A 22,821-nucleotide genomic window follows, 5' to 3' on the forward strand; every position below is an offset into this window, starting at 1 on the left:
CTGTTGCCCTTTCGGGCTTGAACTGATGGTAAAACTAACGACATTATTAACTGTCTTGATATTTACTTTGAAAGCTGAAGCTCGCGATTATGGTAAGCGGCGTTACATTTCCGACGCGTGCGTGTGGTGTTCGGCCAATCACAATGCACTGGGTCAGCTGGCCAATCAGAGCAGACTGCGCCTGTCAAAGGAGGGGGCTTTGTTGAAAACGACGTGTTTGAGAGAGGCGGGGCATAGAGGACCTACAATAATGTACAGTATTTGAAAAATAATGTGTTTTTTCAACATTAAAGCATGTCAACGTATTCTGTTACACCAAATACACAAAATAATGATATTTAAAATAGCATCATATGACCCCTTTAAAAAGCCTTGTACAACTTCATCACGCAGACCTGTTTTGGTTCAGCTGAAATGGGTCAGTATCAGGAAGACAGATGTTAAGTTGCTGTGGTGCTGCAGGCTACAGCTGAAGCTAGTCAGCAGGATCTGTATCTAATGCCTGTTACAGACATACTTGAACAGCTGTTTTACCCACACCAGCACAGCAGAAGGATATGTGGGATATGCACCCAACCTAAATCCACATACACACCCTGATCCACCGAGAGATGTAGGCCGACTCACATGTAAACCACAAGAAACGCTACACTACGACTTGTCATTTGCCCTAACATTCCTCAACCTCAGCCATCTTTACCCATACCGTACCTGCCTCCGCACGGAGCGACCCAGCCCCGGATAATAACACTTTGCATACATGCAGAAAAGCCATCAAGTGCTGCGATAACTAGGATGTAGTAGTTATTCAGTACGAATAAAAATCGTATTTATATACACATAACCAAACTGAAAATACACAATTCTAAAACAAATAAAAATGATAAAAGTTTACAAAAAAAAACAAGTGTTGATTTTCCCCTCTAGTTTATAAAAATATTTTAAAAGTAGCTAATAGCTCTTTCCCATTTCAAACTCGCTATCCACTAAAGTGCTCTCAGATTCAACTAACAATGAAAAGCATAAATGCAACAGTCAGCGTACAGTATATGTAGCTATACAAATATAAAGCTATTCAGACCCCGCAGAGCACTAACAAGAAAAGATCACTAGTTTCTTTAAAAGAAAAAGGTACAACAATCCTCATCGTAAAATGCTGATCCTAAACAGGATGACGTTTCGATGTTTAAGGGGGATAATAAAGTGAAGAACGGATATGTGTATGTGGGTGATGCTTTGTTCCAGTTGTTGCTGGTGTGGAGAGGCTGTAACACTGGTGTTTTCTGATGTGGGGTGAGTCACTGAAGAGGGGTTTGCTCTCAGTATTTGGGTACTTTGGTGTAATCCTCCTGTTGGACACTCTTGCAGAGGCACATTGACAGGATCATCCCTAAAAGCTGAAGTAAGCAGAGCAGACGGTGATCACAATCTGGTTCCCCACCTCTCTCTCATGCACAAAACAAGCTACCCAGCTAAATCAGGGCAGACTCGGTACAGACTTTTATAGGTTACTTTGATTGAATATAAATACAAAAGATTAGGCCAAAATATTTGGTTTTTGGTCACTAATGCAAAAGTCATAGGCTAGCACATACATCTAGAAACACTAGACTGTTCAAAAGACTGGGGTCAGTAAGATTTTTTTAATAATACTTTTTCAGTAAGGACTGAACTAAAAGTGACTGAAGACATTTATAATGTAAAAAAAAAAAAACTAAATTTCAAAGAAATGCTGCTCTTTTACATACATTTTTTTTTCAGGATTCTTTGATGAATATAAAGTTTCTCTTCATCAAAGAATCCTGAAAAAAATGTATCATGGTTTCCACAAAAATATTAAGCAGCACAACTGTTTGCAGTATTGATAATAAGAAGAAATGTTAATGTATGGTAATGTATATTTCCATACATTACCATACATTAATGTATATGGTAATGTATATTTCCAATAAAAATGGTAATGTATGGTAATGTATATTTCCAATAAAAATGTGACAAAATGTTTTATTATTATTTAAATTAGCAAATTATTACATAATAAAAATGCTTAATAAAAACAAATAGTTGCTAATAAAAGGGGATTTTATTTAAAATGAATGTAACTGAATATAAATACAACAGATTATGCAATCTACTGTTTTTGGTAATTAAAAAAAAAGAAGAAAAAAAAAGGTTGGGGACAAGAAGCATGCCATATTTGTAGAAAGTGCCAAAATAACAGAAATTATATTAGAAAGGAATAATCTTGAATTTGTAATGTATTTTACATGATAGGCTTTCTAGATTTACCTCAATCACTGCTATTCCAACACAGACTCCCAGAATAACTCCACAGTTCCTTAGGAGCCAGTCCTCCACACTAGATATACAACCCTGGACACAGGGAATCGAGAGAAATGAAAAAAGAAAGAGAAAAAAAACCCCAGAACAAATAGGGGGAAAAAAGAGAAAAAAGATATGCATGGGTTGGAAATGATCCTGAACAGACAGAGCTGTCCAAAGATAACATCAGAAGGAGACAAACAGAACAAGCCAAACTCAACTAGAGGAAAGAAAGTGAAAGTCCAGAACAGTCAGTGGTCTAGTTTAACAGGAAACATTTTGATTTACAGCAACTTATTTGAACAATAGGACTGGGTATATGCTACAAATATAATACAGTTTCCAAATGAATTAAAGTGATGGCATTATGAGAAAGAATTCAGAATTGCCCTTTAAATGTAGGTGGCCTGGTATATGGTCCAGCTTATAGGCAAATATGCAAATATAAAGGTATAAAAAATGGCACGCTTGAGTTTTGCCTGACATTTGAGACCTAATGAGCAGAAGCACCACCTGTGCCATACTCATGATCCAATTTATTATTAATGAAAGTGCCAAATGCTTGAATGGGGACTCAGAAATACTGGCATGGAGTGAATGGTTAGCCGGCTGAGAAAAGCTGATATCCAGTCCACAAAGGAAATCCATATGTTGTACTAAAAGCAAATGAACGGAGGGATAAAATGTGGCACAGATGGAGAAGAAAGGTACGCAACACAAACGTCAGGTTAGAGAGAGAATGAGTTAGCAATGAGAAGTACTAGTGTGAATGGTGAGTGCTACTAGGGATGAAGCTGAAGAGTTTAAAACCAGAATCAGGAAAGTTTAAAGGGTTATTTCACCAAAAAATTATTTTCTTTCTTCAAAGGAGCATAAAAGAAGATATTCTGAGAACATTTTTTTTTTTTTCGGTCCATGGAATGGAAATCAATGGTCACCAAAATTATTTGGATAGCAAAATTCATACAGTTTCTGAATGACATGAGGGTGATTAAATGATGACAGAATTTTCTTTTTTGGGTGAACTATCCCTTTATATAGGAATACGTTGCTAGATATGTCAGTTTGTGCAGTAAAGCTGTATGTGTGTACCGTAGTGAAGACAGGCCATTCAGGGGACAAAGCTTCACACAGGCCTGTTTCTTTTATATCTGTGCCACTGATGGATTCATTTTTGCAGGAACATGGGTATAGAATCTGAGAATTGTTCTTTTGACTGTTTATCACCACATTCTCCGTCCAGTTAGATGGTCCAGTCCAACCACAGCACTTCATCTGTAAGTGGGAAAAAAAGCAGGAATTTTATATTACAGTATAAACAACAACCACAATATAAAAATCTAGGCACATTGGTGCAGAAAACCTAAATGAAAATAAAAAAAGCCACGAGAAATTGTCCTAGAAATTAATCTTCTGTCATCTCTAATATGTGCAACAGATATTACTGTAAGTTCACTGTAAGAGACTGAGGGAATGATGGAAAAAGTCAGTGAGGGAGGAAATGGCAGACAGTAGCTGAAGGAAAAGCTCACCGTCCTCTGGAGGTGGTCCCAGGCTTGCTCAGATGTCTTGTTATGACCAGTGTAGTTCACTAGAATTTTGTTCACAATAGTGGACATCTCATATTTCAGCTAAAAATAAGCACATGGAGACATGTTAGGACGTATCTTGTGAACTGAATAACACTCACTGTATACCACGAACGGTTATCTGATATTTCAACTAAAATCAACATTCTTTAATGCTTGAAACAAAATAAATATTCATCAAAATATTTTTGCTGAATTTTTTTTGCCTTTATATTACATTAATTGAAGCAAAAATATTTTGTTAGCTATAATTTAATTTGTTTTAAAGAAACAAAACATATTCGTATGAAATGTATTGGAAATTCTACCATTCAAAAGATTGGATTTGGCAAGCCTTTTTGGAAACTCTTTACAATAAGGTTTCATATGTTAACATTAGTTTACTATATTAGTTAACAAGAACTAACAATGAAAAATACTTCTATGGTATGTGTTCATTTTAGTTCACGTTATTTTCAACATTTAATAGTACATTATTAAAATCCAGAGTTGTATTTCTTAACATTAGTTAATGCACTATGAACAAATACTAACGTTAACAAAGATTAATAAATGCTGTAACAATATATTTCTCATTGTTAGTTCATGTTAGCTAATGCATTATCTAATGTTAACAAATGAAAGCTTATTGTATATTTTAATACGTAATTTATTCCTGTGGTGGAAAAGCTGAATTTTCAGTATCATTACTCCAGTCTTCAGTGTTACATGATCCAACAGAAATCATTCTAATATGCTGATTTGCTGCTCAAGAAATATTTCCTATTATTGTCATTGATGTTGAAAACAGTTTTGCTGCTTAATAATAAACAAGGATAATTCTTTCAAGATGTGTTAATGAAAAGAAAGTTGAGAATGATAGCATTTATTATTAATTTATTATAAAAAATTTTACTGTCACTTTTGATCATTTTAATGCATCCTTGCTGCATTAAAAAAACCTCTTAATTTTTGGACATTTTGATTGTCAACTAACTGATAAAACCAGCACAAACAGTTTAAAAACCATTCTTTACATTTCAAAAAATTTATACATCCGTGTCAAAAACCTTGTAATAGCAAATCACTGTTCAAGTGAACATTGTCTTGTGAACATCTTATTTAAAGTTCATGTCTGTGTAGGAGGTGTGGTGGAACAGATTGCACTGAGGGGGCTACGGCAATGATAAACTAAAATGGCAAAACAACTTATGCACATAGGGTGTAAGAGACTGTTGTGAACCTCGCCCTGTTCTGGGAAATGCAGTCAGCATGCCCTGTGGTGAAGCATACAGAGAAAACAGAGCATGTCCTAGCAAAGACTCAAATTACCTGCTCTACAGCAGGGCTAGACACGCTATACTAAGTATATATCCAATAATGCAAACAGAGAAAGACACTAAACACAGCAAGTTAAGTTGAGCATTAAAGGATTAGTTCACCCAAAAATGAAAATTAGTCCATAAATTAATCCAAAACATAATAATCACTTTAATGTAGCTTGCGCTCACTGTTGTACACGGAAGCAGTTCCGGGCAGATGACGTATGGAGGTCGTCTTTGCGCATGCGCCGCTCAGAAGTGACGAACGCGGAAGCACAGGGGAGAGATCAAAACAAAACAACGGTCACTAATTAGAAGTACAAAACGAGGATTTGTAAAGAAGAATGTCGGAGGATTTCGATATAAGCCAAGAGGTTTGCTAAAGTAAGGAAACTTTGCTTTCTTTGCTCCTGTTAACAAACGCTGGTTTTCACGAGACTCACTAGTGCATGCGCAAAGCTGACCTCATAGGTCATTCCCCCCGGAACAGTGTACAACAGTGAGCGCAAGCTAGATTAAAGTGATTATAACGTTTAGAATATGGATATTTTTCTTACAAAAACGCATCGATTCGCTTACAGGAGGCCTTTGTTCACCCCCCGGAGCCGTGTGAGACACTTTTTTTTATGGATAGGCGCATTTTATATAACTGCTTTTGGACTGATGCATGCAACACCTGCTGAGTGCCATGAAACAGCTTGAAAGATCAAAGACAATTTTTAATATAACTCCGACTGGATTCATCTGAAAGAAGAAAGTCATATACACCTAGGATGACATGAGGGTGAGTAATTTATGGGCTAACTTTCATTTTTGGGTGAACTAACCCTTTAAGCATGTGCTTATAGCTGTGGATAGGCCGGCGGCTACTGAACTAAAACTGATTTAAGCTAGGCTGACAAAGCACAAGTGAGTTAAACTCCTGCATTTGAGGATGTATACATCCTTCCTAACACTACAGAAAGGCAGATGACATGAAGTGCAGGCCCTAATGTTTTTTTTAATCATCTTAGGTGTGAAATGTTTGTGTATTCCCACTTTGTTCCAAAAGAGGGTGCAGTTGTCAACAAGCTTCACCTAAGTCAGAGCAAGAGGAGCACAATCACCCACATCAAAATCGACACCTGTTTAGTGTCGTTTTCCTGTTACTCACGGAAACATCTTGTCATACCACACTCATCATCTTGAGCAGGAAGGTGAATGTTGTGCAACGGAAAGTGAATGAGTTGCACTTCCTCCATTTTAATGAATTAGGAAGTGGTCGTGGAATATAGCAGTGAATGCTCAAATCTTCCATCAGTTACTTAATTTAAAATACCAGTTCCTACACCTTTACATATGTTAACTTGCTCTGACACATTTCCTGTTACTACCTAACATGATGGGTTAAAACCAAAAGGTTAAGAGATTACAGAATAGGCACAACAGCTGACTAGAAAAAGTGCTGCAAGCTTGTAATGCCGTTGCAAGAAATATCCTTTTTAAACACAGAAGTGATATGCAAACACCACGTTACCATCAAAACATCTATTCATACTTCTGGGTCATTTAGGAGAAATGTACAACATTTTTACATATTAAAAGTGGTTCCAGATTAACTAAATCAGAAGTTCAGATCAGACTAGTGCTAGGGAAACTACTTTTACACTGTTCTTATAAGCTATTACTACAGCTTTTACTACAGTAAAGCTGCTTTATATTCATTTATTTTTTTAGCTTTGTTGTGTTTGTTAGCTACACTACCAGCTAACAAACAATAGCTAACTATACTGAAGCCATTTAAAGTAATAGTTCACACCAATTTTTTTTTAAATAGTCATCATTTACAAACCCTCAAGTTTTTCCGAACCCGTGTTCTTTCTTCAGTTGTTGGTCTCCATTGATTTCCATGAGTATGGAAAACATACTATGACAATCGATGGTGAACAGAAACTGTTTGGTTACACACATTATTCAAAATATTTTTGTTCAACACAAGAAAGGAATTTATACAGGTTTGGAACAACTTGTTCATTTACATCATTAGGGCGAGTAAATGATGACCGCATTTTCATTTTGAGTGAACTATCCCTTTAAGAGGGTAATATTTTTTTAAGATTAAAAAAAATATTATATAATTATTTTTTATTTTTAAATATAACTATCAGATCTCATTTAGGAATTCAGAATAGACTGGATAGTTGTCTTCTACAGATAAATTAATACTAAAAAAAATTAAAAACTAATTAAAATGACAACAGCACATACAATTATAAATTATAATGAAAAGTTAAAATAAATTTTAAAAATCTAAAGAATATTTTTCTGAAATATTAATAAACACTATAATGGTATATTACTATACTACTATAATTTCCATCTGGGCATCAGTAATGCTTTGTAAAAGAAAAAAGAAAAACTTAACACTCCAAAATAGTCAGGATACTAGGTCCTTAGAACCACAGTGGCTTCTGAGAATTATATATATATATTTAAAAAATCATCAGTTGAGCCCAATTAGATATGAATATTAAAAGATAAGATCAGATGATTTATCAAGCTGTTATTATTTTTTACACTTGTACATATGTAAGGGAGAAGGCCATGTGACACAAAAGATACTGAATGGAGGTTCAGAATTTTTATATTTTGCTTAAAACAAACAATCCAAAAGCTCTCATCATGAGCAGAATAAAAAATGTATGTTGTCCTTCCTTGCTACAAATAATTTTCCCAATTTTAACAATTACGTGTTTATTTTAAAATGCTCTTAACGTATTGATTAATAATGCTAAATGTGGATGAAGAAAATATCCTGTCACAAACCTGGTTTGAAGGGTCAGAGTCATATAGGTAAAAATAACCATACTTGCAGCATTGTTGTTTTCTGCAGTGTTTTAGCAAAAGTATCGATTTTTGCTTCTGTTTTTAAAATAACCGTATCATCCGCAGCTTTTAATGGTGCTTTAGTGTCTTTATCGAGAAGCAACGCACACGGTAAGGGCTTGAATAAAGCCGGTTTAGCTCTAGATAAAAAATATTAGCGGATATAACACCAAAAGATCATTACAATAAACGACCCTGAGCGCTTGTGATGTGAACCGCTCCATTGTTTTGAAGCACTGCTCACTTTATTTAGAAAAGGTAAAATCGAGCTGCCGTTGCCATTATGTCTCGCGGTCCGCCATTTGAATATGCCTGCTGTACACTTTCAGACGTATGGTCACCTACCAGGTCTCGCTGGAAGTAGATGAGGACAGCAGCCGTCACCTGGGCAATGAGGATGAGGAGGAGACAGGTAAAGTACTGCAAACAGAGAACAGAAAAGTCAGTTCACAATTACTGGACACTCAAACAAAAGCTAAAACCTCAAAACCTACTATGTCATAGTTTTGTTTTAAATATCCTTTCATTGATATCTTATAGTCATTAGAGGTCAGACAAACATGTTCACTTGTTTATTGGGCATATTAACAAATTTACAACACTGCGTGATTACATAAAGCACATGAAAAGAGTGACAGCTAGTTAACTTTATTTTCTAAATGGGTCAAACAGTTTAAAAAAGACCCTTGCTGACCGCTAAGCTTATCCAGTGATCTGGCGGGTACTAATATGGCACCCAGTTTTTGCACAGACATCCCCTAAATCTCACTGGCTTATCTCTGTCACTCCAGCTCAGTAAATCCAGCAGCATTAACCTCAGAGAGCCATTTCAAACGAACTCTTTATCATGCTAATGAAGGAAGAGCTTTCTGAAGCTCCCTCAGCAGACGCTCTGGGCACGCATAATTCTGGGCTAGTTGTGACTGTGATTACCACAGTGTAGCAGCACCTCTATACCTGACATCTTCTGTGAATGGTCCAGTGCTCAATGAAGTTTTGCTAAAAAAGTGTAAAACCTAAAGCTATTAACACTGTTATTTTATAAATACTGACCAAAAAAAATCGTCATATAATTTGACTGAATATGGTTAGAAGTGAAATATCATTTTTATTAATAGCCCAGAGAACAGAATGAGCAGGCTTTGATGTAGTCAGCATTATATATAAATAAATATACCAATTAAAATAAATTAAAATAATAGGCCAGTGACCAAAACGAGCTGGCTTTGATGTGGTTAGCAGTAGTATTATATAATATAAGTATTATATAGTATAAGTATTATATAATAATTTATACACTAAAAAAAAGTACATAGAATTAAAAATTAAATAAAATAAAAAGACTAAAAAGAGCTGGCTTTGATGTAGTCAGTAGTAATATTATATTTAAATAAATATGCACTTTAAAAAAATTAATTATAATAGCCCAGAGACCAAAATGCACAGGCTTTGATGTAGTCAGTAGTAATATTTTATATATATATATATATACAGTGGGTACGGAAAGTATTCAGACCCCCTTAAATTTTTCACTCTTCTATAAATAAAATAAAATGAAATAGAATAGAATACAATTAAATTAAATTAAATTAAATTAAAAAAATTTATTATAATAGCCCAAAGATCAACACGCACGCACTGGCTTTGATGTAGTCAGCATTACATATATAAATATGCACTATAAAAAAACTAAAAATTATTAAATCAAATTAAAAAATAAAACTCTCCATAAATCCCTTACCAGTCCAAGCAGGCAGCGGACCTCATAAATGGCACCGATGCAGCCCAGGAAGCCCATAAGCATGGACAGAGATCCAATCCCAATCAAGATGTAGGTGCCAACTTTCAGCGTTGTGGACTCATCTGCGTGGACGACAAAGTCAGAAAACAACAGTCACACTCTCTGACAAGGCCACATTAATAGCAAAAGTACACACAAAAAAAACCTTCAAATGTTAAGATGCTGAAAATGAATCAAGATCAGTTCTCTTTGGTGATTAATATTTGATTAACAACAGAAACAACAATTAAAACCTCACTAGCAAAAACAGCCTTAATTTAAAGTTTAAGCTGTCATGCAGCAGAGGTGGGTGGTGCTACTCAGAACAGCAGGAGCAGAGGCTGAAAATTTAACTGAGGTTTAGAGGGTGGTTGTAAGGGAAGGGGAGGGTACATAACAGATTTTCAGAGCTCACTTCTTTCTCTTCTGCAGCTATACATCATTCTTGCTTCAGGCTTTGCAGCTCAATTTCAGATGTATGCAGAGGAAGATGTCACTTTTTGATGTGTCTAATAATAGTATTCACAAGGCTTTCAGACTGATCAAAACTATGGAAGTAAAATAATGACAAATGTCTTTGAAACAAAAAAGCATGTTGAATTGCACTAACTGAAAAAACAATGCATTGCATTAACAGTGCTTGCATTTTTATGCCGTGTATTTTCAGGGCTTGCATTTTTAAGGGCTAAAACTTAACATAGTTTTTCATTTAAGCTGTCAATATTTCAATTCAAAACATTTCACACACATTTTCATAATTAAACATTCATATTCACCTTCCAGATTTCACTTCCGAAATATTAAATTTGTTTATTGTTGAATATTAAACATTGTATTTTTTAAACAAATTGAATATTTCGGAAGTGAACTCTGGAAGGTGAATATGAATTTTTAATTATGAAAATGTGTGTGAAATGTTTTGAATTGAAATATTGACAGCTTAAATTAAAAACTATGTTACTTGTTACTATGTTAAATGTTACTATGGCCAATTTCAGTCCATTTAATTTCACTTTACAAATTCGCTTCCACTAATTCAGTGGTTCAAATCCGGCAGAAACTTCAGCATTGCACATCCAGGAACTGCAGGAATAGCAGTAGAGTACCGATGCATTATCTATATCTGCTGTTAGTCGCTCACCTGCAGGTGGCGCAAGCGGGTGTTGATGAAGACCAAAGCAACAGGTAGAGCAAGTCATTCATTCACAAAAACTGATTTGCAGAAATGGATGAAGTTATGATTATCAGGGCCAGTATGCATATGCGGTAAAGCTGATTAAAGTGCCCCTATTATGCCATTTTTAAGGTTGCTAATATTGTTTTATGAGTCTCCTAAAACAGGTTTACATGCACGCAAGGTCAAAAAACACGTTAGTTTTCTCAAAAAATAGATTTAATTTTACCTCATTTCTAAATTATTCGTAAACGACTCGTGCGAAGCAGTTCAAAGGATCAGTCTCTAAACCCCTCCTTTCCATGAGCCCTCACTGCTGTGATTGGTCAGATGGCACAGTCCTTTGTGATTAGTCTACCGCGTACAGCGCGTGTCAGAACCGAAACATTGCCATGACGGAATGACAGCCCTGGAGACTTGTCAATACATAGAAAAGATGGTGTCGATTGTACCTTACCAATTCGAGCCGGAGTCTGATGATGAAATGGTTAAACTGGCTGATCGACAAATTCGCAAGCATGACTGGAGCAGGACATTAACAAGTGTGTTAACAAGGTTGTGGTAATTATAAGATGTGGTAAAACAAATTTACTTTCACAGCATAGGATACAGCGTCTTCTCGACATGATGTTAACCACACGGATATTTTACTGTTTGTGGGCGGGTAAGTTGGCAGACATTATGCAAATGTGTTACTTTGTGATGTAGAACCGTAACGACTCGTTTAGGCGATTGCGAGCCGACACACTGCATGAAAGGTAATATTTGAACAGGCATAATAGGGGCACTTTAAAACATATTTTTATTGCAATATGATGGGTTTGGTATGATAATGAGTGATTTAATTGACTTATGTGATTTTAGAATTTTCTTTGATTAGGAAATGTAAAAATTTTGTATATTATGATAATCAAGTATAATGGTAAAACTAATACTTTTATCTTTTATTATTACAGTTGTCCTGCCTTCCTTTGGAAATTAAAATTGTATGTTTTTTTAATACATAATTTCTTCTTGGGCCTTTTACCTTTAAGTTGCATTTTAATATGTGTTACCAAAATGTCACAACAGTTGGAAATGTAACCTTACAAAAAATATACCTTGGAAAAACATTTGGCTGCATGTAATTTACAATCAGTGGTAAGTGCCAAGTGTTAACAAGTTTGTGGTAATTATAAGATGTGATAAAACAAATTTACTCTCACAGTGTAGGATACAGCGCGTCTTCTCAACATGATGTTAACCACATGGAAATTTTACTGTTTGTGAGTGGGCAAGTTGAAGTTAACGATGTAGAACGTGGGCAGACATTATGCAAATCTGTTACTTCGTGACGTAGAGCCGTAACAGAATAAGATTTGAATTCCTCGTTTAGGTGATTGCGAGCCGACTCTTTTTTTTGATAGACAATAACTTTATTTATCGTGCACTGTTGGCTTCACAACTTTGCAGATAGTTTATGTTCACATACAGCTACATGACACACTGCATTAAAGGTAATATTCGAAAAGGCATAATAGAGGCACTTTAAGACTCAAAAGCTGTTTTTACGTTTGATTCAGCATCTTCGCTCTTGCTTGTTTCCCTGATGTTGATATACAGAACTAACATTACATCTAAGATATTGATGTCGGTTGCTTAGTTTCCTTAACTTTATATCATGGCTTGTGTGACGCAGAGTTGTAATCAATGATCTCTCTCTCTCTCTCTCTCTCTCTATATATATATATATATATATATATGTTCTCTATTATAGATCAGTGGTTGTAATACTGGGGTTTCCCTCTTACGTCACACTCCAGGATTCCCCAACAACGCTTAATGCGCCTCAATGAACTAATAGAGTGATATAAACATGCATTCTTTTTTCAGTTAGTGCTATTCAACATGCTTTTCTTGTTTCAAAGACATTTGTCATTATTTTACTTCCATAAAAAACTAATTTCACTATTTGAGCAAAAGCAAGTAAAAGGGCGAACCAACTATTATCACTTCTATCAGTATGGCTAACACCCTCAAAAAACAACAAATCTTCTAGGCTTCTATAGTTGCTCAGTATATAAATGTGGTTTTAAAATTAGTCGTGTACATTTTTGTCATCATGCATTCTAATGTCTAAGTCTCTTATTAAAGTGGTACAGTGGTTGGTACTGAGCTGTGCTGCTTACGTGGGTAACACAAATTGTTCTTACTATCTTTAGCTACATACAAAGCATGTGTGTCGAAAGTAGAGCTGTCAATTAAACATACTGATTTAGTGCAATTATATATTTTTGAAAAATTGTGTTTTATATATATATATATATATTTAGACAGACAGATAGATAGATACTATTGTTCAAAAGTAAGATCTCTAGGATTTTTAATGTTTTTAAAGTCTCTTATGCTCATCAAGGCTGCATTTGATCAAACATACACAAAAAATAGTAATATTGTGAAATATTATTAAAATAACAGTTTTCTATTTTATTCAAATTCATTCCAAATTCATTCCAAAGCTGAATTTTCATCAGCCATTACTACAGCCTTCAGTGTCACATGATCCTTCAGAAATCATTCTAATATGCTGATTTATTATCAATGTTGGAAACAGTTGTGCTGCTTAATTTTTTTTTTGGGAACCTGTGATACTTTCACGATTCTTTGATTAATAAAAACTTTAAAAGAATAGCATTTATTCAAAATAGAAATCTTTTGTAACAATACAAGTCTTTACTATCACTTTTTATCAATTTAACATATACTTGCTGAATAAAAGTATTAAAATTTTTCTAAAAAAAAAAAAACTACTGACCCCAAACTTTCGAATTGTAGTGTATATTGTTAAATGATTTCTATTCTGAATTAATGCTGTTCTATTTAACTTTTTAATAAGAATCCTGAAAAAAGTATCACAAATTAATAAAAAAATGCTAGATGTCATTTTTATTCATTTTTTTATTAATTAATCAGCATATCATGTTTCTTATTGATTGACAGCCCTAACAGTAAAATATTCACAGCCTTTCTTGCAATACTTAGTCTGTCAGTAAATAAATTAATCTAAAACATGCACAAATTCACAAAACTATGAGGTTATTTTGCCCTGGTACAACCTTAAAAGCAAAACTGTGATATCACGGTTGTGACAGACAACTATTTTGTTTTATAAACTGAGAATAATAAATGGCCGGTAGATTACCTTTCAACTCAAGCAAGAATTCTGTGTCACATTTCTAAACATATGCTTCCTGCCTAAAGCATAGCATCTGTCTGAGGGTACATTTAAAGGGGTCATATGATGCGATTCAATTTTTTCCTTTCTCTTTGGAGTGTTACAAGCTTTTGGTGCATAAAGAAGATCTGTAAATTTGCAAAGACTAAAGTCTCAAATCCAAAGAGATATTCTTTATAAAAGTTAAGAGTCAGCCACACCTACCTAAAACGGCTCGTTCGAACACGCCCCCACATATCTACCTCACTATGTGGGAAGATTTGCATAACGCCGCCCAAATGTTCATGCAAAGAAAGAAGGCGTAACTTTTATTCTCGCTGTAGTATTGTTGCCGCCGCCGCCATGTCCTGCAGACGCTGTGTGTTTCGTTGTGAAAGCGAAACTACTTTGTTTGGGCTTCCAAAGGAGGACGATATCTGCTTCATCATGCCTGGAGCTGATCCGTGCTGGTCGCTGAGGAAATACATCAACTTAGTGCTGTGGATCACCGGATCGGCTTTCACCGTTTTCACCGCTCCTTCGCCGGGACCGCCGTTCTCGACCCCGCTGCCTCAGCTCACTATTGCCCGGCTTCAGCTCACGCTAAGCCGGGGCTTTCGCTCACGCAAGGCCGCTGTGTTTTTCGTTGTGAAAGCGAAACTACTTTGTTTGGTCTTCCAAAAGAGGACGATATCCGCTTCGTCATGCTTAGAGCTGATCTGTGCTGGTCGCTGAGGGAATACATCAACTTTTATAATCAGTAATTATGTCCCCACTGGATGCAACAAATGCCTCGTTTGTAATGGGTTTGAATGTTTTTGTCTCGTCGCTCCGGGACAAAGGCATCACAGTATGGTGAGGGGCATAACATTTCCGTCTCACGCTTGAGGTATTCAGCCAATCACAACCCACTGGATAGCTGGCCAATCACAGCACACCTCGCTTTTTCAGACCGATGAGCTTTGTAAAAATCGACGCATTTCAAAAAAGCGGGGCATAGAGGAGAAACAATAATGTACAGTATGTGGAAAATAATGTGTTTTTTTTACTTTAAACCGGATAAACACATTTTATTACACCAAATACACAAAATAATGTTCTTTTTAGCAGCATCATATGACCCCTTTAAAATTTCCACAAACCTCACTGTGTGTTTGCTCATACTGTAGTTGCTACGATGTTCTCAAGATACAAACACTCATCTACATATGCAAAAATTCAGTCCCAACAGCCCCGGTTTCTACTGGAAAAATACAGCCGAAGTAGCACGTCCAACTCAAAAAGAACCGATTGAGCCGGTTCAACCAACTGTCGAAGTTTGCCGAGGATTACCGAGGACTCAACAAGAACCGAATGAGCCGTGGCGAAGTTTGCCGAGGATTACCGAAGATTCTGATGAGCGAGTTGACAACACTGTGCAAGCCTGAGGCACGTACTGGAAATATGCTTATTATCATGCCCATTCAAAGTGAGGGGGTTGCACAGATTTTTGAGCCAAGTGGATTTTGAATGCAGCTTCCAAAAGACAAAAAATAGCCGTGATTATAACGTTCAGTGCGTCATATCGGCTGTTAAATTCAAATCTGCGTTCGCTGGCTGGCGCTGAGCCAGATACAGACGTGTTTTTACAGCACTGTGCATTAACCAATCACACACGATGCTGTTGAGCTTATGAAGGCAATGACCAATCAGAGGTGTTCAGATGAGTCATCGCTAAAATGCCAGAGTTTTCTTCACTCGCTCGCTGCCTGAATACCTCTTTCTGGCGAATTCTCTCGTGCATCAATGTCTGCAATGTGTGCTGTAGGTGTGAAACTTTTAGGAATCTTATCCAAGTTGTAGGCTAGTCAATATTGGTCAGTCAGTATCTGACATAAAGATACTGCGAATGAAACTGTGACCACAAACACCATTAACTTAAGTGAATTATATGGTAATAATCAGCAACATGCTTTCACACAAATAACTTTATTTTTTTAATGTTTCAATATGTGTTGACAAATAACTTATTTGAATTTTTCATTGATACAACATTGCACTGAGTTGTTAGAAAAGAAATGCGTAGAGACGTTATTGCTTGATGTCAGGAACCGATGAATCAGCTTTTTGAGCCGGTTCAACGAGCCGATCTGTCCGAAAAGAACCAGTTCGCGGAAATGAATCGGACTTTGCATCACTACTCTTTAATGAAACCAAAATAACAGGGAACACACGCGTAGCACATGGGGTAGACATTTGAGACTGAACACAGGACTCAGGAAAACACAGGGCTTAAATACAGGAACTAAATGGGGAACACCTGGAACTAAATGAGGAGATTAATAGGACACAGCTGAAACAAATGGAACTCAAACAGAAACCAAATATGGGCACAAACACGGAAGAAACGGTCAAGGAGAGAACATGAGGAACAAAACACAAGACTGTCCATGGGCGTGACAACAACTTTAGGACCCGGCACATGGTTGAACATACCAGCCTCCGAGGCTCCAAACAACCAAACATTGACTCATGCTGTAACATGTTCTGGGTGTTCAGCTGTATAACTCTATTACACAAATGAATGTGCCATTTGAAAAGGAAGTAAAACTTTTATGTAAAGAATAGCAATGAGATCACAACAATCTGGATAATGAGAAAATTCTTAAGAGTTCCTTTTATAGCCATGCAGTTGTGTGGAAGTCTATAAAAAAACAACCTGGGAGGAAGGGAAGAAAATACCCCTGTTATTTTCATGCTCAACAGGGCCCTAGCCTACTGACTAACAAAGTCAACAAACAAACTCCCTGTGCAGCACAGCACGGGAGCGACCATGACAGGACCCATGACAGGAGTAAAGCACGGGACTATTGGACCTTGTGTTAGCAAAAAGCCAAGGGCAGAGTTTAGGATCTCCAAGTATGAGGATATCCTAAGATATTCCCTGCTATCTCCAGCGGAACAGCTGAATCTGAAAAAAAAACAATGTTTCTAAAATGGTCATGATAACAGAGACTCCAGCGCTGCGATATCTGGAGACACTGGAATATATAAACAAAGGACAGATGTAAAATATGAGGTGAGATGAGAGAGGAAAGAATGGCAGTGTCACTAGCTTGGCAAACAATTTTAGAGCTGGTCAACTTCACATAAATATTCCCCTGCAGTAATTTAACCGAGCATGTGTTATATATAGACTTCTGTAAACTGGTTTTACAGAATTCTGTAAATTGGTTTGGTGGCTTGGTCTTATGAAAATATTTAAGTTTTAAGTCTATTTTCAAACACTGGACTTCAATTCTGAAACCAAGTCCTCTTCAGCAATGGTGTGAAAGAGACTTTAGCTTAAAGTAATAGCTGTCCAATCTTCATAAAATAAAATAAATAATTTACTCGCCCTCACGATATTCCAAATCTATATGACCTTCTTTCTTATGCGAAACACAAAAGAATATATTTAGAAAAATATTAGTAACCAAACTAATATATCCAAACTATATTTCTCCAAATATCGTTTTTTATTACGTGGCTCTCTGAAATGCTTGATTCTGATTGGTCAGCTGTGAATAGAGGACTTCAGTATTAATAGCAGGCCTACGGTAATATTGTTGAAGCGTTTGTCTTGATGCTAAAAGTACTGCTTTGTACGGAAGTTCTAAGCGGCCATGCATGATTTTTTTTTTCCTTCTTGTTTTCTCGTTATAACGACTTATTTTCTCGTTATATCGACATAACGAGAGTTGTTTTCTCGTTATAACGACTTAATTTTCTCGTTATATCGACAAAAAAAAATAAAAAAAACTTTGTCGACATCACGAGAAAATGAAGTCGTTATAACGAGAAAACAACTCTCGTTATGTCGATATAACGAGAAAATTAAGTCGTTATAACAAGAAAACAACTCTCGTTATGTCGATATAACGAGAAAATTAAGTCGTTATAACGAGAAAACAACTCTCGTTATGTCGATATAACGAGAAATTAAGTCGTTATAACGAGAAAACAACTCTCGTTATGTCGATATAACGAGAAATTAAGTCGTTATAACGAGAAAACAACTCGTTATGTCGATATAACGAGAAAATTAAGTCGTTATAACGAGAAAACAACTCTCGTTATGTCGATATAACGAGAAAATAAGTCGTTATAATGAGAAAACAAGAAGGGAAAAAAAATTAATGCATGGCCGCTTAGAACTTCCGTAGTTTTGTACACTGTACCAAACAGGTACGATTTTAAAACAGTTTCTTCTCAAATCAATCCTTCATGACCCTGTCATTAATTTATATGGTGAAAAGCTGTAAAATAAGTGATTCGACACTACATTATCACTTAAATGTCCATCTTTTTTAACTTGTTTGTGGAAGGTTTGCGTTTTGAGCTAATAAAATATCTCAAATCAATATATATCGCAAAATAAACCCTGAGAAGGATGATCAGCGCGAATGTACATTATCCCATTAAATATACAGCTCTTTCTCCCATATAAGTAAACGATTATCCCGCACTTATGTTCCACAGAAGAAAATCACACAGAGAACAGGGTGGAGGGTGAGCTAATTATGAGAATTTTCATTTGTGGGTCAACTATCCCTTTAAAATGGCATAAAGTTTAGTCGAGTGATAAATCGGCGCTGAACAGTTTGGAAGCATTAAATAATAAATCAAGAGGATTTACGTTAGTTTTCCACCCTCATTTTCCTGTTCCACTCTTTTTTTTAGCACAGAGTCTCATGGCTTTGGCTGTCCAGACAGAGGCAGTATGGGTACGAGTATGATTCTTCACAAATCATGTACAGTTAATCTCTGTTTGGCTTTTGTATCTCATTCATTTAACATTTCTCTCTTCCCTTATTTTGCTTTCGCTCTCTGTTTAAGTCCTCTCCGATGAGCATAAGATGGTTTACTTAACATCTGTGTGAGCGCATGTGTGCATATATAAACACAGAGAGTGCAGCATAGGAGGGGGTTTGTGGAAAACTTGGTTAATGGCAAAAAAATGAAAACTCCCCACGCCAAGCGCACAAATAGCAGCTGCTTTCACTGTGCATTCCCACCAGTATGAACTCAAGAGTGTAAACAGAAAAATATGTAACCAGCGAGATATTGCCTGACTCAATGATAACGGTTAAATGATCCTGGTCTGTAATGTCTTTACATACATACTGTACATGCATACATAAATTAATTAATTATGTATATATCAGTTTCAACCATTATTAAGTGAACACCTTCAATTCTAAAAGCCAAGCTAGCTCATACTCACTGATTAAGCCACTTGTTAATTATGCATAAATGCAGTTATTTTATGACAAACACTTCTAAATGAATAATTGTAAATAAAAAAAACATTTTACAGTAAAACAGCATTTTACTGGTTTCTTTAAAGACTGTCTTTTTAGTTTCAATAATGCAGTTTGCTAATAACTGCATGACAACATCATACTATATAATCATTTCTTTCAAATTTTTTCAAAGATTTATGATGGCAGCACAAATGTTTTCATGCTGATACATCACAATTAATTTTCTCATAGTTTTGCATTAGTACTTTAGGTCTGTTTAATTTCTGTTCAGATAGTACAGGTTAACCTACATTCGCTTTCAAAAATGGGTTTAAAAAATAAATTTTATATATATATATATATATATCTGTGAAGAACACATAAAAGACTCTTAAAGATCTACAAGTATGGGCAGAGAAGCTGTTGCTGATGCCTACAGATGGCAGATGCTGGACCCTATACTACTCTTACTTATTCTGCTGGCATATTATATAGCAGAAATAGTAAGAGTAGTATGGTTTAGATTTTTTAGCAATTTAGTCCAAAAGCACTGAGACGCTTCACTTTTGTCACGTTTTCATTTTCTGTTTGTCTGTATTTGTCAGTCTGTGCATTAATGGTGGGGATTTTCCATGAATCTTTCTGCAGATTGCATAGATGCACCAGTAGGTGACACTCAAGTATATATATATATATATATATATAAATTCAGTTTATTTTTTTAAACCCATTTTTAAGACCTAATGTACTGATGCAAACTATGAGAAAAATTATTGAGATGTATCAATTTATGATTGTCCAGCATGAAAAAAAATTTCTGCTGCCATCATAGATCTTTCCGTTTCTGACCATTGGCAGCCTGGCGATGTAACCTGTTTTAATAAGACATATTCTTATTACATACATCAGAACAGGAAATAATGTTGGTGTTTTTGTACTTACGCAAAACCGTGATGAATTTCTGGTTATCCAGCATGACCCATAGTCCAAAGCCCAAGATTACAGCTCCAAAAATCTACAGGGCAAAAGAAACAGGCATGAACAAACATAAAGGACATGTTGTATGTTTGTCACCTTCTTGACCTGTTTGGTTCCTCAGAGCTGATCTTAGTTTAAACTGTGACTGGACTGTGGATGAGAGAATTGTGCTTCCATTAACATACTCTAGATAATTGCTAAAGAGAGACAGGAACTCTCTACCGAACTGAGTTCTCGTGCACTCCAGCCCCAAAGTTCAAAACTAATGGGTCCAAGGTGTCCTCTAAATTAACTGGATCAGAGAAGTTTAATTTCCTCTTGTCAGGGGGCAGTTCCCCTGTATCAGTCTGGCGTCTGTGGCTTGTCCTCTATTCCACTGTGGAGAGGAAAGCAGTAAAACACCAGGCTACTGTACAATTAAAGGGTCTTCAGAAGGAAAAATCAGAGAGAGGCACACAGATGCTTTTCATTAGCCTTTGACCCTTTATATCAAAGACACAACAGGTCAAACTGAAGGTTTCCAAAGAAATGCAACAGAGAGCAGGCCTGCTTCCTTACTAAGCTTGAACAATTTCCTAACAGGGATTTCCTACAAACACCTACATCACACTGCTGTGTATAGTATATACTGCACTATACTAAATGTCTTCAATATACTATACTAAATTCAATAATGTATTTTAATACATTTTTATTTACATGTCCACACAGACCATGCCCAAATTGGAAATGTGGTACATAGGAAAATTAGATTCATGTAAATAAATAAATGACTTAACTTAAAAAATATATATATGTATATGGAGTTTCAACTCATATTAAGTGAATATTTAACCGTTGGTTCTAAAAGCCTCGATAGCTCATACTCACTGTTGAGCCACTTGTTACATATTCATAAATACAGTTATATTATTACAAACACTTCTAAATAAATAATTGTAAAAAAAAAAAAAAACATTTTACCCCAAAAACAGCATTTTACTGGTTTCTCTTTAGTTCCAATAATGTATTTTTATAATAATGCCAACTGCATGACCACATTGTACTATAGTATAATTTGAGCAGTCAATTTTTTTTACATACATTTTCTGTTAAACTGAAGTTGAAACAGCAGCATTTTTTTTTTACAAGCACAGAGGTCAGAAACTTCTTTATACATAAATACATTTTCTTATAGACTTCTATTCTTCTCAAAAGGCTCCATTTTCACTTCAGTTCTCAATAGTAACCTCCATTTCATCCTGCATTAGCTCATAGTAGACCTGAAGACCAGGGCTAAAGACATGGAGCCACATGGCTAATACGCTGAGCTCAAGGGCAGTGTTCCTGCTGAGATTTAGAATAAAGGTGTAGGAGTGTGTGCACTTACAAAGAAGAGGAGGTTGAACATGAACAGGAAATACTTGGTGGCGGCAATACATCCTTTCCCCATGACTGCTGCTCTGTAAAAGAGAGGAAACCTCATCAAAAACTCTAAGCGGCATGAAGAAGAATACCAATGGAGACAACTTCTAACTGACACTGAGCAGGTCTTAGACATGACAACAATAATGAAAGAGTTTCTCTCTGCACATTGTTAAAAACAGTCTGCAAGTGATAATGTGTAAGCTCTCGCTGGAAAAAAAACTGTTCTATAAATCACAGCTGTGATTCAGTTTTCACTCTAGGTATTCTGGCTGGTTGATTAGTTTCAGTTTAATTAACGAATTATATTTATATTTTCCAGTTAAGTTCCAGTGATGCTATTTTCAGGATTTTTTGATGACTAGAAAGTTTAAAGAACAGCATTTATTTGAAATATAATTTTTGTATTAATGTAAAAGTAAAAGTAATAATAATAAAAAAAAAAATCTTACTGACCCCAAATTTTTGAACAGTAAGTATATCCTCGTCCAGAGCAATGCGCGATGTAATTCAACTGCAATTCTGAGCAAAATATTGCAGTGTTTGTTTCTTTGTGTCAAAAGGAAGACACGTGTCAGAAAATCATGCAAAGGCATAACAGCTCAAAGCAAATATGTTCGATATGACTCATGACTTATTTGAGGGAGTCATTAAATAGGCAGTTGGTCTCTGCTCATTAAGCATTAAGTAACATTACTGTCAACATTACCTACATATTCTATTCCTTTTATTCATTTGAAGCTCATTACACATGGACATTTTTAAATGAGATTTTGTGAAATACTTTATGATGTCAGAGATTTAAAATGCCTTTCTGGTCAGATTCCCTGAAGATATTATTCATACTGTAAATATTTTCTCTGCCAAGCATCCTACAATCCCTGAGGATAGTAATACAATCATCAGAAGACTTTTCTTTTTGGAGAAATAGATCTCATGAGTATAACTTAT

General features: G+C 35.6%; 1 protein-coding gene across 3 annotated transcripts in view; it reads right to left on the reverse strand.

The window, feature by feature from the left end:
* Nucleotides 1–891: 891 nt before the first annotated feature.
* Nucleotides 892–22,821, reverse strand: part of LOC107554566 (CD82 antigen-like) — a 31,914-nt gene continuing 9,984 nt past the window's right edge. The window contains exons 2-9 of one of the 3 annotated variants that reach the window (XM_016237125.1): nt 21,836–21,903; nt 20,431–20,503; nt 9,819–9,940; nt 8,423–8,497; nt 3,855–3,953; nt 3,415–3,597; nt 2,290–2,373; nt 892–1,397 (exon numbers count right to left, since the gene is read on the reverse strand). In XM_016237125.1, the coding sequence (XP_016092611.1) occupies nt 1,320–1,397; nt 2,290–2,373; nt 3,415–3,597; nt 3,855–3,953; nt 8,423–8,497; nt 9,819–9,940; nt 20,431–20,503; nt 21,836–21,898 (777 nt within the window). In that variant the 5' untranslated portion in view covers nt 21,899–21,903 and the 3' untranslated portion in view covers nt 892–1,319. Of the gene's footprint in view, nt 1,398–2,289; nt 2,374–3,414; nt 3,598–3,854; nt 3,954–8,422; nt 8,498–9,818; nt 9,941–10,272; nt 10,406–20,430; nt 20,504–21,835; nt 21,909–22,821 lie in introns of those variants that run through there. The other 2 variants (XM_016237124.1, XM_016237126.1) reach the window with 2 other exon arrangements.

Source organism: Sinocyclocheilus grahami, unplaced genomic scaffold, assembly GCF_001515645.1.
Source record: "Sinocyclocheilus grahami isolate Dianchi unplaced genomic scaffold, SAMN03320097.WGS_v1.1 scaffold506.1, whole genome shotgun sequence".
Lineage (NCBI taxonomy): Eukaryota > Metazoa > Chordata > Actinopteri > Cypriniformes > Cyprinidae > Sinocyclocheilus > Sinocyclocheilus grahami.